This window comes from Psammomys obesus, unplaced genomic scaffold, assembly GCF_907164565.1.
Source record: "Psammomys obesus unplaced genomic scaffold, mPsaObe1.curated_primary_1811, whole genome shotgun sequence".
In the NCBI taxonomy this organism is placed as follows: Eukaryota; Metazoa; Chordata; class Mammalia; order Rodentia; family Muridae; genus Psammomys; species Psammomys obesus.
This window is the reverse complement of record NW_026596088.1, coordinates 16,112,006-16,127,037: the sequence shown is the minus strand read 5'-3', so window position 1 is coordinate 16,127,037 and position 15,032 is coordinate 16,112,006. Positions and strand designations below refer to the sequence as shown.

At 46.3% G+C, this 15,032-nt stretch overlaps 1 protein-coding gene across 1 annotated transcript in view; it reads right to left on the bottom strand.

Moving 5' to 3' along the window:
- Irag1 (inositol 1,4,5-triphosphate receptor associated 1) overlaps positions 1-15,032 on the bottom strand; it is a 67,573-nt gene that overhangs the window by 22,387 nt on the left and 30,154 nt on the right. Inside the window, exons 10-14 of the mRNA XM_055627324.1 lie at positions 9,459-9,582; positions 6,543-6,573; positions 3,885-4,025; positions 2,997-3,128; positions 275-416 (exon numbers count right to left, since the gene is read on the bottom strand). Of these exons, the coding sequence (XP_055483299.1) occupies positions 275-416; positions 2,997-3,128; positions 3,885-4,025; positions 6,543-6,573; positions 9,459-9,582 (570 nt within the window). The remainder of the gene's footprint in view (positions 1-274; positions 417-2,996; positions 3,129-3,884; positions 4,026-6,542; positions 6,574-9,458; positions 9,583-15,032) is intronic.

Below are 15,032 nucleotides of genomic sequence, written 5' to 3'. Positions count from 1 at the left end.
ACATGTAGTGTCATGGGGTCAGTCACAGAGTGTGCTTGGCATCTGCCATCAGTCACTTTGGCTAAGTGTCAGAAGTTGGGAGGTCTTCAGTGCCCTTCATGGCTTCTGATTCTAGGACCCCCAACCTCACTGGAGCGGATGTTGTAAAGGACCGTGAGTAGCTTTGGACAGAGGTGAGGAGTTTTACCCTGCCAGATACAGACCCTGAAGCTGTCTTGATCCCCAAGCCATTGGGGTCCTGACCTCACATCAGGAACAGAAGCCTTGTTCTTACCAGAGGGGCCACAACTGCGACTAGAGTTCTGGTTTGCGAGTTTCTTAAACTCCATGAGCTCAGCGTGGTCCTTCTCGTATGTTCTCTTCAGATTCTCCACATACTGCATCATCACTTCTGTCGCCTTTGACATGCGCTTTTCCTGAAGGGAAGGAGGGCACAGGTACATGGGGGACAGATGAAGAACCATCAGCATTTGGCTGCTCTGAGCTCAGCCCTGAGCTGCCGGAATAGTAAAACTGCAGGGACCCATCAGATGGGAATCTGTCCTGAGAGTTTGTTGCCTGTGACATTGGGTTAGGTGGTGTCATGTCTAGGGAGGGGAAAGACACAGCCACTCACTATAAAAGGTAAAAGGAGGAAGAGTTGGTTTACTCTAGGAGAGAATAGATGGGTTGGGTTTCTGGAGATGGCTTGAAGTCACAGATGTGGGGTGTGGGCGCATAGACATGGGCAGGATAGACAAAGGCTCAAGGACAGAGAACTTCAGGGCGTCCAGAGACAGGCAGTTCCTCACAGGACTTGTGTGTAGAAGATTTATCCTCTAGGAACCCCTTAGAATGAAAATGGGCACCATTCCATGTTATGCCGAGCCTATCCAAGGGCTCCTGCAAGCCAGCATAGCACAGACATCCCATCCATATAAAAATCAACAGGCACTTGGTTTTGGGGGAGGAACTGCTCTAGGCCTGGGTTGTGAAGCACTTAACATGCTGGATGAAGGAATCTTGACTTATTCTGCAGAAAAAGACCAATTACTGAAAGTGGTGAAGTGAGGGATGGCGGGCGACAGGCCCGAAGTGAATGAGACCGGGACAGTGAGAGCAACAGGGGACAAGTGTGTAAGCTGGTACAGAGGAACCAGGGAGGAGAGGGAGAGCTGTGACACAGCAGACAGGTGGGGGAGCACAGGGCAGGATGGGGACCGTGTTAGGAAGGCTACAAGCCAGGCACGGCGGCGCATGACTGACCTTAGCACTCAGGTAGTTGGAGCAAGAGGACCATGCGCTTGAGGCCAGCCTAGACTACATATTTAAATCCTGCCTGAAAAATAAATAAGGATGGCTCAGCGGCTAAGAGCAGTGGCTGCTTTTCCAAGGGACTTGGTTTCAATTCCTAGCACCCACATGGCAGTTCATAACTGTCTGTATCTCCAGTCCCAGGGGATCTGACATCCTCCTCTGGCTTTTGCTGGCACCAGGCTTGCATGTGGTGCAGGCAAAATATCCATACATACATAAAAACAAATAAAAATTTAAAAATAAATAAGTAAAAATAAAGAAATGAAGAGTAAAAAATAGATTCAAGGATATGGGGAACTAGAAACATATTTGGAAGGGTTACATGCAATAGAAGGTTTTTTTTTAATTTCTTTTCTCATATTCCCTAGAGTCTCCAAGAGGAACTATTTTTGCTCTGTCTATTCTAGAGGGATTTCCCTCTAACTGTCCCCACCACCATGTGGGACGGACACCCGCCAGTTTCCTAGCATCCTTCCCGTGTGGTTCTTCCCCACTGGGTTACTTCCTAGGTCACACTGCTGAGTCAGACACTCTCCAGAAAGACACAAGGGTGGGTCCACCGGTGGCTTGGTGGCGGTGCCTAGGGGTGTGCCCTCAGAACATAGAGCCACACGAGCAGTGCCACAGGAGATGGCTGCCACGGTGTCACACAGCATTTGTATGCTTTCCATGCACAGGGTCAGTCCCACATGGCAGACACCATAAGCACCTTTGGTGTACAGCCCAGCATGATGCTCAAGGGTGGAGAGCTTGGGGAAGGTGGAAGCCACAGTGTGAATGAGGGACAGAGCCTGGAGGGGAGTCAGGCAGTGGGCACTGCAACGCTGTGCGGAGATTCTGTGTGCTCCAAGACTTCAAAGTGGCCAAGGTGAGTGGTCTAACCAGGACCTGCACCCAGCTGGGCCTCACTAACGCTAGCATGCTTCAGCATCCCTAACTCAGAACACTGAAAGCATTTGGGGCTCTGCAGCTTTAAGAATATTGCATATGCACTCTGAAGCATCCTAAGACAATATTCATTTATGTTCCACGCCTACCTTCTTATGCATGTGGCCCAGAGATAATTTTGCACATTTTTAATGCATCTTGGCTATATCTTGTCACAGATATTAGTTGTTTTCCATGTGTGACATAATGGAGGCAATTGAGTGCATTTGGAACATTTGGGATTTTCCACTATCTAGAAGCTGTGTCTTTCTGAGAATATTCAATTTAATTGGGGGCAGGGAAGAGGGGTGGAGGCCACTTAACAGGGTTGCTGGGTTTGTTAAATGAAACAGCACTTTTTCCTGAAATGTTTCTCTGCCCACCACTGGTTCTATAGGAGCTGAGTAGGTATTTTGTGAGAACAATGAAGAGAGAGGGCTTCCCCAGTCACATACATTTACAAAACACAGGAAAAGCTAAACAGACTTCTTCAGCAGGGAATTCTCCGACTCAACTACCGGAGACCAGCTCCAAGAGAGGAAGGCAGTACATAGTCTACCTCAGACTTCAAACTCCACAGAAAACAATTCCTGAAGGAAGATTTCAAAGGTTTATTTGCCACCAAATATATCGGGATATCTCAACAACCTACGTGGACTGGCCTACGCCAGTCGCCACGGGGTGGTACCTCTTCTTGTCCCTGTTCGTGTGGTGGTGCTAACTACTGTAAGTGGAACAGCGCCAGCCAGCAAGGCCGAGTTCCATGGGCTCACCTGGCGCACAGCCCCCACCGCTTCAGCCCGGCTGGAGAGCCGGGCAGCCAGACGATGCAAAACCGCGATGTCTTCCAGAAGCTTCTGATAGGTCTCCCGGTGCTCACAGTGGTACCAGATGGATGCTGAGGACTGAGGGGCGACAAGGGGCATCACCCAGAGCCTCTAGCTGTTCTTCCCCATGTGCATGCTGAGAGCCTAAGCCCAATGTGCATCTGGAAGGAGAGGCCCTAGGGAAGTGGCTAGATCACCAGGGTAAAGTCCTTTGGAATGGAATTGTCGTCCACACATCAGGGGCCCCAGGAATTTCTTACTCTCCTTCCACCAGGTCAGGCTGTAATGATAGGTTATGAGCCTGCAAGTCTGAAGAGGAGGGTCTCAATGAGAACCTACCATGTTGGGACCCTGAGCTAGGATTTCTAGCCTCTAGAGCTAAGAGGAGCAATGTGTTTGCTGTTTAAATGACCATGGTTATTTATCATAGCAGCTTGAGCTGGCTTAGAAGGCATACCAAACCTGGATTCATTATCACAAGACAAGCTCTGGGTCTCATCCTGGCTGGGAGAAGAAACTCCTGCAGAGCCCAGGGCATGATGTCTTTCAGATACTGGAGAAGCCCAGCGGAGACACACTACATCTGGCTGGCCTGCAAGGAGTCATATCCAAGCCAACCCACCCCCTCCTAAGGAGCTGCCAGGACCTCTGAGCCTAAGCCCTCAGGATCTCTGCCTCTGCTCTTCCCTGCCCTTTGAAGAAGACTCTGTCAGAACCTTGGCTCCCTGTTCATTTCCGGAGACTACTTTGCTAGGGAGAGAATTGTGACATTTGGCCCAGACCTTAGAGACCTTTGCTCCAGCAAGGATTCCTTAAACTGGGCCCCTCAATTACCGTAATGGAAGCTTTGAAGTTTTCCAGTTCCTTCTCCGTGTTCTCTTCTGTCAGGTTTCGTTCTCTTTCAGCCTGGTTAATTCTAGATTCCAAGGTGTAGCTGTCATTTCTAAAGGCCAAGGACAGTTGTACAAACACGTTCTGTTGGGAACAAGAGTGTGGTAGAGGTGCTGGGGAGCCACTGCCGCCAGCACGGCCACAGGAGGGATTCTCGCTCAAGCCCTTACGGGAGTCCTCAGAACTAGTCACCAAGGCTCCCGTGTGCCGACTAACGCCCCCTCACAGGCAAACACACAGGGAGGGGCCAGTGGAAACCCTTGAGGTCCAGGCAAGGTCTTTCCCAGGATCAGTGGACAAATGTAACCACCAGACAATAGCATTCTGCCTTTCCCTGAATCAGAGCGGGAGTGTGTTTGGGTTGAGACAGGCTTAGACCTATCTCGACAGCTGGCTGTGTAAGCAGTCTGAATTCATACTGGGCTCTATTGTCAGGGGCTGGTCGGGGAGAGGGAAGAGATTTTCATAAAATCTCTGTATCTTAAGAAGTGCCAGCTGAGCTGCAGGCTTGTGGATTTAAAGCAAACTTTAGTTTCCAGCCTTGTTATTTCAAATTCCTATGTCACCTCTGAGTAACTTCCAGAAGATTAGGCAAGGTCAGGTATGGATCTGTTAAGATAAACTTCCAGGAACAAATATTTCAGCCCAAAATGAAGCATGATGTACAGAAACATTTTTAAAAATGTTTAAAAAAGTTGTGTATGTATGGGTGTTTAGCCTGCACAGCACATGAGTACAGTGTCCTCAGAGGCCAGAAGCAGGAGTTGAATCTCCAGGAAGTGGAGTTAGAGATGGTTGTGAGCCACCATATTGGTTCTGGGAATTGAGCCCAGGTCCTCTGGAAGAGCAGCCACTGCTATTAACCACTGAGCCATCTCTCCACCACCAAAGAAAAAAATTTTTAAATGTGATATTGACCAGATGTGGAATTCCTAGGATAATCGGAAGCTACCAAGAAGTAGACCCATCCAATTATACCACTCACTGTAACACATAACTATGGGGGAAGAAAAACAGACAAATGGGCTCCATACAAGCAATAAGAAGGACTGTCTTCAATTCCAGTTGCTTCATCTGCCCTGCCTGAAGCAAGTGAGAGCAGCTTCTTTTCTCTTTCTTCCTTTTCGGGGTGTTCATCTGTATGTGTGTGCATACATGTGTGTGCTCGAGTGTGTGTGCGTGTGTGTTGCAACCATATACATGCAGAGGTCAGAGAACAACTTCCAGGAGTTGGTCCTTTCTGTGCACGGTGATGTTGTCAGCCTTGCATAGCATACACTTTCACTCACCACGCCATCTGCCCAGCTCATGCTCAGTGGTCACTGACTCTGCCTGGCTTCTGTTCATGTAACATGGCCAGCGGCAGCTATCTCCAGACAAGAACTGACCCCTGGATAACAGTGGTGTTTCTACTGAAAGTGACCCCTCATTGGGGTCACAATCGCCACCACTGTTGTGAATTTTGTGAGCCTTGCTCCATTTAATCCTACAACAACTCTCTGGCATGAAGGCTCTTCCACCCATTTTACAGGCAAAGAGACCAAGACTAGAGGCATCATTACCTTGTTCAATGTGATACAGGAGCAGCAGAGAAAAGACTTGACCTTAGATTATCTGATTCCAAAGTCTGTTTCACTTCTGCCATGCTGACGGCTATGTTAGCATCTGAGGACAGGATCTGGAGTAAATGAGCTGCTGTGGTCAATCTCCACAGACGCTAGAGTGGGCTTTCACTCACGGCCCAGGGATGAGGGTTCTCTTTCCTACCCAGCCTCAGTCTACATACAGTTCTCAGTGCTTAGCTCTCTATGCCTGACACAAAGGGTCCTGAGGTCAGTTGGAATATTTGTATCCAACTCTTGGACCTAGTAAGTCCTGAGTCTGGGAGCTTGGATGAGTGGTTTCAGTGCCCACTTTCTCTTCTGCTTTAGTCCTGCTTTATCCACTCTGCAGAGCGACTAGATCCGCTTCATGGAGGGCTGTGAGCACACCACAGTAATAATGTCTGGCTCAAGGTCATTGTGCTTTCCTGGGGGTGGACGCTCCAGGTTGTTCCTTTGCTCATCTGGTCCACTTCGCCAATCTGCCCTGTCTCCCGTCTACTAAGGTTCTTGTCCATCTGACCCTTCACCAGAATGGAAGTTCTTCTCGGCTCACCCATCACCCAGCATTGGGACAAGGAGGTCAAATCAGGGAAGGCAGCGTCAAGGCAGCGTCACACTGTCAGACAAGTTGGCCTTCTCGCAGCCCAAACTCTCAGGAGGCAAGCACCTTTGTCCTCCAGACCAAAGTCTGAAGCTTGTAATATGGCCACATTTTTTTAAATTGAACTAAATTTGGCACAATTGTAAAGTCTCCTGACTGACTTTGTATTAGAAACCCATCCATCAGGGGACAGCGGCACTCTTTGAGGGTGGGGCTCCAGCAACCGTCCCACCTCTCACTTGTTAACATGGATGGAGGCAAGCATGAGGAACTCAGTGGTGGAAGCAAATGTCCAGAGTACTGCACCTGTCAGGGCCACAGGCTGGACAATAGGACGTCCGGATAAACCTCATCAAAGACAGTCACTACCTTTCACACAGCCCTTGAGTCACTTACCTCAACTTCCTTTTCAGTGAGTGGAGGGGCACTGCGAAGAAGAAAAATAAATGCACAAATGAGCTTTGTCCAACCTCCTAAGTAGAGCAGAAGGTGACTTTGAATGGCCAGCAGGGCATGCATTTCCAGAAGAGCAGTGAGCAGAGAAGGTGAGACTAAGGGATACGGTCTTCTTTGTCCCCTTGTCATGTGAACACCGACCTTTAGGAAGGTGGTGTGGAAAATATCAGATGTTGGGGTCAGCCCTCCAGCACAGCCACTATGATCCCCCTAAGTTCCAGCTTGCTCATATATAAAATCAGAAGAATGGCAGCTATCTTGTATAAGAAGCCTTACAAGGAATAGAGATGTATGTTTGCACTATATGTGTGCGTGAGCACGTGTGTACCATATGCCAGCCGTTCACAGCCAAATATTCCTGGAGCCAACCACTATATATTAAAAACTTTAAAACAAATTGTGTCAATACAGAATTCCCTAGGCAACGCAGACTAGAGCCTATTTACATAAAATTTACACTGTATTGGATATTATAAACCATGTGGAGATCAAAGGCTGTAGAGACCATATGCAAGTACTAGGTCGTTTTGTACAAGGTCTTGAGCATTTGGACTTTGGTGTCCGTGTGGTATGTGTATGTGTGTGTCCTGGAGCCAATGGCCACTGAATATTACCTGCATATGACATCTTGACTATTATTACTATTCACCGACAGGCTGTGAGGAATCAGAAAATACACACCCATTTGTCATTTTCAGACTGCATGTCTGAGATGAGCTGTAGCTTTTGAGGGGCTTCCTAGCTCTGCAAAGACTGATCCTGCCTAGACTCTGAAGATTGGTTCAGAAATTGCAAGATAAGAAAAGGTTTGGTAGAGCTCATTGCAGAATGATCCTCTGGAGCCTGGAATCAGGGTGGCAAGTGAGTACCAGCTGACACAGAGGTGACCTCCTGGGAGGTGCCTGAGCAGTTCCCACAGCCTGTCCCAGTCAACAGACTCCTTATCTGCACAGCCACTCCATGTGGCTGCCTGTGCAGCGCTTAGTAACTAAGGCTGGTCCCATTGGAAGCCCAGATAACGTAAATACCACACAGGCGCTTTCCTGTGCTGGGTGGGGAGGCCAGAAGGGGTCCAACTCGCGTCATAGGACTTGGCGGGCAAGCACGCCATCAATAAACTTCTCAGGAAACACAATTTTCCTCCCTCGGACGGGTACGGGGAGACCCTGGGAGCAAAGGCAGGGGTCAGCCATCTCTACAAAGGGCTGGTTCTCACCCGTGGCAAGGGACAGCGAGAGCCTTCCTGTCAGGATGCGACAGCAAGACCCTGTGGCCATCAAGCGTCAGAAAACAGAGCACGGGGACAAACAACGACAAAGATGGCTCATGCTCACAGTTCTTGTCACAGCCCCACCCCACAGACCCTGTCCTCTAGGGGTCAACCTATTCTCTCCCTGTTGTGCAGAGCAGGCACATACTGTCTGGGTGGTTTATCAAAGTGCTTAGAATGTGCTTCCATTCCTAGGTTCATTTGACTCTTACATGAAATTTACATCTTTCCATAAATAAGTGAGCTTATTTTATTACTTTGGTGACTCACATTCTGCTTTGAGCTACAGCACACACACACACACACACACACACACACACACACACACACACACACAGTAAGGAACAGGGTGGTGTGATGGAGGCCACGTAGTCACATGGGACTACCAGTTCTTAAGGCAGAGCTCTAGAGCTGCATAGGCAGCAGGGGAGCAGAGCCATGATGGGTCTCCAAGGCAATGGCGAGTGATGGAGTCTTTTCAGGTAACCTTTGTGCTCTCTTTTTGAAATGTCTGTTTGAATCCTTTGCCTGTTTTGGGAAATTCTTTGTCTAAATTTTATCCAATCACAAAAATATAGAGTCTAGAAATATGTACCTTACCAGGTAAATGATCTGTGAATATTTTCTCCCATTCTGTGTGTCACTTTTGACTTTCCAGACAGCATTGACTGCACAGGCTTTTATTAGAATTCATATGATGATGGCTTATTTTTCACATGTCCTTTCTAAAACTTCTGCTTGTGCTTTCTGTGTTTTATCTAAAGCTGAGGACTAACCCAAGCCCGTAGCTCGTAAGGACTGCCTCTTGCATTTTCTTCTAAGCCTTCTACAGCATCACCCCTCACGTTTAGCTCTACGGCCATTTTGGTCTGGCTTTGGTACATTACGGTAGCTTCACCCGTTTGCACGTGACTCACTAGCTGTCTCACCGACATTTCTGAAAACGGTTTCTTTTTATTTGGAAAGCTATTCACCACGGTCTTTGCTTGTGTGGCTTCTTCTTGTCATTGTGCCCTGGATTCCTAACTGCCCTTTCGTGGGGAGAGCACCAGGTCTCACTATACCAATTCTCTATGTTGTCCTATCTCATGGTCCTCCTAGCAACTTCATTATCTCAAATCCCAGTCTTTACTTTCCAGCCCAGGATGTGCTCTGTGCTGACGCTGTTCCAGGTCCCTGTCCACAGAGGGTCTCATTAGTGCACACTGCCAGTGCAGAGCACTTACGACTCTTGTACAGGCAGTGAAGCCAAGATGCGGAAAGTAAAGGCACTTTCTCCCTGCCTGGGGCTGGGGGAGGTAGCTTTCTGCCCAGTGCTTCGTGATAGTTTGGATGTTGTATGCTCTCACCTCTGAAGACCCTCATGTCCTCAAAGGTTCTCGCCTGTGAACCCCATATACTCCCAGAGTTGGAAACACCACCGTGGCCCGTCCTTGAGCTTTGTGTTTTAGATGCATCCACCATGTTGGACCACTGAACTCCATCCCTTCTGGGGTGAGAGCCGAGACTGGTACTCCATTGTGTTCCACCCATGTTCTAACGTGGGTGCCCCTGAAAGGCCTTTGGAAGCTGATGTCCTATTTTACCTTCCAGTGAGTGACTTGTGAACCCTCAGCTTGCGCAGCAGTATGTCGGAAATGTTGGGCATCACATCCAGACCACTCTTGGACTCTTCTTCTTCAGTTGTTGGGGAGAGTTCAGAAGAAACCCCTGGAAAATAAGAGTGCTTCCTTATAGAATGCCTGTTTGAAATCATGCTAGTACTGCTGGCAGCTGGCCATAGGTCCCAGGAAGACTATCAACACTTGTAACACTTTGTTACATGCCAGAGACCTTATTAATTGTCATCTGTTTTACACTGTCCTCACAGTGACCTGAAGAGTTGCTTCTCAATCATTCCTTTTTATAGGTGGATTATACAAAGCTCAGTAAAGTTGGTAAGGATTACAGGCATAGCAAATGACACAGCCTGACTGCAGACCAACATCTATCTGTTCCTGGTTGTTTCTTCCCATAATTTTCCACTGTGTCAAGTAGGGTTGTGTGTCAGCATTTAGAGGTTGGTTTCTGGCAACTGGAAGCTGGTTGGCTCTTTGGTTATGGAATTGGGGAAAACCTGTCCATTTGTCAGGCTCTTAAAGGGATCTCTTGACTGATAATTCTTTCCCAAATAAATTAAAAAACACCACCTTCCAGCTCCTACTTAGAAACCAGCATCCAGTCTGCCACTAGATAGTGATAGACGCCGGTATTTTCCAGGATAAAGCTAAGGTCATCAGCCTTGCCACAGATCTCAGAAATGCAGATGCCTGCGAGTCAACAGAGCCAACAAACAGTGCTCGCGCCTACTGAAACGATGCAGGACTGTGTCCGGGAAACAGAAAGAGCAAATCATAAATCTCTCTTTTGCTTGAACAGCTCTTGGACCTCTGCAAACGAGCCCTTTCCTGGATCTGTCCCCTGTTTCCCAGTTGCTCTTTGGGGAATCCCATGATTCATGATCTCTATGCCTCATTCTGTGCCTACACATACTCTGCCTTGTTGCTCTTTGAAAGACCCATATGGACTCTAGCAAGTTAAACACAGGACATTGGTTAATGCCCTTGGTACTGACCTTTGCATCCATGCAGGATAGACTCGCTGAGTTTTACTGTGTACTCATAGTATATTTAGGGTGAAGTAAAAGCCTCAGACATCTTTCTTTTGAGCCAGTTCTGGGATCCCTATCCTGTATAGTCTTTTTTTTTTAATACCTCTATTTTTTATTGCCTGCTATGGCCTTTGACCTAGCAGTACTCTGATTTGTTTGTCTGTCTTTCAGAATTGCAGGCCAGGCTAGAAATCAGGGCAGAATGCAGAGTTATAGCAATCATCTACATGAATTAAGATCGGGATTCCTATCATCAAGGGAGACCAAACAAGGAGGGGAGTAGGCACAGTTGGGTTCACAGTAAATATGCTTTAAACAAATCGAGATAACAGATCTTTTTCTGTTTCAATAACAGAACAATGTTACAGATTCCCTGATATTTCCATTGTTCAAATGAAGGCCATCTGTTGGGGACAGGACAGCCAACACGGCACCCCCTGGGTACAACATCAGGCAGATGTTGCTGTAGCTACATGTCAACCCTTGGGTTTTCTGCTGGCATTTGTAGATCACTGACACTTCCATGTGTCAAGTGGCAAAGCTGTGTCGCCCATGGCCTTGCTCTGTATTTGCGCACCTCCACCCCGCTTAGCAGAGAGCTAATTAGGCAGGCAGCTCCTGAGAACTCTGTCTGTGCAACTGACACACACACATCAAGTCTAACGGCAAGTGAAGGACACAGCAGGGGGTTCAACCTGAAAAATTCTTCCAAGTTGAGGGGAAATGGGGGTGGGGGGTGAAGGAATGAAATTAGAAAGGAGAAAAGAAACTCATTAGGGATCCCAGCTCTTACAAAATAGCAGTCCCATAACTGGATAGCAGAGGCAAACAACCCTCTTCCTGAATGCAACCAAATTAACAACCAAAAAACTATAAAATCAACTCTATATGTGCTAACAATGTTCAAATGCAGAAAGGGGCAGTTTAAAAATAACAATGGCTAAAGACAGAATTTCCTAGAAATAAATGTGGTGCCCCAACCTTTGGTTTCCCCTTTTTTCCCCTTCAAAGAACAGGGGTTTTGTTGGGTTTCTTTGTTTTGAGCCAGGGTGTCATTACATAGTCCAGGCTAGCCTTCAACTTGTGATCCTCTTGCCTCGGCTTCCTGTGTGCTGGAATCTCAAGCGTGAATCTCAACACCTGGCTCAAGAATGGGTTCTAAACAAGGGAAAACAGCAAGAGCACATAGCAAGAAAGGAAGTGGACAGAGTGAGTAAGCAGGCTGCCTGTAGATGAAAGGCAGAAAGTTTTTCTAGAAAGTTAAACACTCTACCATACCAACACTGAAAAGAAGAAAAGGAGAAACTGCTGTCCATGTTGGCATTTAGCTTTTCCTGCCAAAAAGTGAGGGAGAGGAAAGGAGGAACAGTACCTGTTATTATATCAGAATTTCTTGCCTTGAACAATATGTAGGGGTTTACCAGAAGGAAAGACTTAAAATGAATAAACGAATAAAGCAAGCTTGTCTGATGGAGTGAGTGAAAGGAGACATATGGAAAGCTCCAACTAAAGCCTTGGGTTTTGTCTGTCCTTTCCTTCCTCTGCCTTGCGGAAGAGTGACCGGCCTCTGGAAGGTCAAGTCTACACAACAAACATCTGGACAGACTCTTGTTACAATTCTACCCTAAACTGGTTTTCTCGGCTCCAGTAATCCCCAACCAGGGGAACAGAAATATCCCAATTTGGCACAATAAACTTCAGTTTTGGACTCCGAACAAAGTTATAGGAAAGAAGCAGAAAGCCCAGCCTACAAACGCTCCACTCACAGCTTTGTCTAAACTTCCTCTTCCTCCCACCCAAGCAGCAAAGAAGTATCCAAGAGCACCCAGTCTGCAACACACTCCTGAGGGAAGAAGACACTGAGATCTAGGATGAAGCAGGACAGAATGAATGAAAATTAACCTGGCCCACACATACAAACAAGAAGGAAATCCAGGTAGACATGTCCAGATCATAAAGACATGAAATGAAAACAAATGACATGGCAATTAGACAAAAATACTAGAGTTAAAAGAGGAAGGAAAGACGGAAGGTATAAAGGAAGGAAGAATGGAAACTCACAGGAGGCAGATGTCAGGATGGACACAGAGATGCAAGGAAGACAGAAAAAAAAAAAAAAGCAAAACTGCAATTCTGTGCAAAACACATATCGTAAATGCTTAACTCAAAGAGAAATTAGAATCTGAAAAAAGTGAAAACAAGAAATCAGGACAAGATAAGATCAAACATAGATGGACAGAGATTTCTATTTAAGAAAATAAATTAAAGACCAAGAGCAGAATGAATAAGAAATTAAAAAAATTAGTATATTGAAAAATGAGGACATCACATACAGTTTACTTGAATTAGTAACGAGGGTAGGGTAGATTGGATGCTCATAAAGAATATAAAGAGGGAAAGAAAGATTGAAGAAGCTGGGTCCTCAGTTGAGCCCTGTCGACCATTTCATTGAATGAATAATTTATTCAAAGAATAATAGGAAAAAAATCATCTTCAGTGGAGGGGAGAGATAAACTTGAAGGCTGACTGTACATATTATGCTTTTGTTTTCTTTTGTTTTTTAAGGTATGTCTATTAAAAAATGCTAGTGCCTTTATTCCTAACAGAAAAAAAAGGACACACATAGGGAACATCAGGGCTGAGGGACACAGGAAACCAGCTGGCCTTGAGCTTCTCTACAATACTGAACACAGAGGGATAACAGCATCTCATAGGAAGGGCTAGCCAAGAATTTTATAACTGGCAGATTATTGTTAAATAAGACAACATTTTCAAATATGCTAGAACTCAGGACACAGAATACCTCTGGTGCTTCCCAGGGAAACTACTAGATAATGAAGTCCAGCTAGACAAAACATAAATAAAAATAAAATGCTTAGGGATGGTTAGCCACAAGGAAGAAACCAGCAGTAAGCATGGAACCCTTTTTTTTTTCCGAGTCCACAGCTGGACAACTGTGAAAACTGGTTGCAGAGTGGAATGTAAATGTTAGAACCTTGACTCATACAAAGAAGAATTTAGCATCTAAACAGGCCGAGATGGGGAAGCTGGAAGAAATCAAGGGCAAGGAAAGCTCTTAACGAGATGTTCTGCTTTTTTGTTTGCTTTTTTGATGCTCCAGCGCTGGGGTCTTCAAGCTTGGAAAGACTGCCTCTCCCAGGCTAGTTCCCTCTTCTTTGAGTGCACCTTTGACCTCTAAACCAACCCAATCAACCTAGAACCTGCATTCCCAACTATCTCCTTTATCCACCTCACACACACCAAGTCAGTATTCATCCTTGCCCCATGTCACCACATATCCACCAATTTGGCACCTCTCTCCTTTCTAGAGCTCACCAAAATTACTCAAACTACCTGATCCTAAGCTTCCTCGAGGTACCTCCTCTGCTCAGCCCACCCCTTACCATGAAAAGTTCAGTAAAGATGCTTCCCATCCACCATCTACCTCCTAGCCGACACTGGCCCTTTTCTAGTTGGCCCGGATGGCACAGTGTGCTTTAGTATCAACCTCTCTCATGACAATTATTTCTGGGACTGTGTGTCTTGTCTCGGTCATATGTGACCGAAACTCTGCTGGGTAAAGAATTTAGAACAGTTACTCTAAATCAGAGTATTAATGCCAGAAAAATCCACCACAACTCTAAACTGCTAATGCATTCCCTAAATGCATTGTCAAAACTAATTTCTCCTCTTTGGAGGAAGTAATTACAAAGATTCAGCAAGTCCTACAGTTTCACTTCACTTCAACTCAAACTCAATTAAATTATAATATTTTATCTTGAAAGGTACATCTGGTATAATCTCTCTCCTTCCTCCCTACTTTCTTCTATCTTCTAGGGCCAAAGCCACCAGTTAGAATATATTTCTTTGCATCTGTCTTCTCAGGAAGGCATCTTCCCCATGTGAGATATGAGACTATTGCCTGGTCTTGGGCTGTGTAAAGAACCATTCTATCTCAGAATCCTTATCTAGATATCCAACCACCCTCTAGACATCACCAACTAGATACAGAGAATAAACACCATTCTAACACCACCATTCATGGAGTCTCAGCCACACATGACTTGCTCTGTCTTGTTTACTGTCTAGAGTTATTCTTCCAAGTCAATATTGATAAGCTCATTGTCTGGAAAAACTGAAGACCAGTTAGAGATTACAGATTCCCCCAGAGCACAGCACATCCATAGTAAAACCAGAATGAAAAAGTGAGTCGGTCAAACTTCTGCATCTCAGCTGTGTCCCCTGACACTCGATATGTCCAAATCCAGAGACTTGGTCTTCTCCAGGAAGTTCTCCCTGCTGTGGCCTGAGACCTGGTGCCAAAGTCATTACCCACACAGCCATGCATGCAGAGTCCTGGTGGCTTTCTGGTGTCTTCCCAACCAAGTCCTGCTATCTTCACCTCCAAATGGCTTTCAAACCATCCTCCCACGTCCCTGTCACCCCTCATTCCTCACCAGAGTATGTTCATATTGTTTTACATGATGTCTTCTACACAGAGATGTCTCCA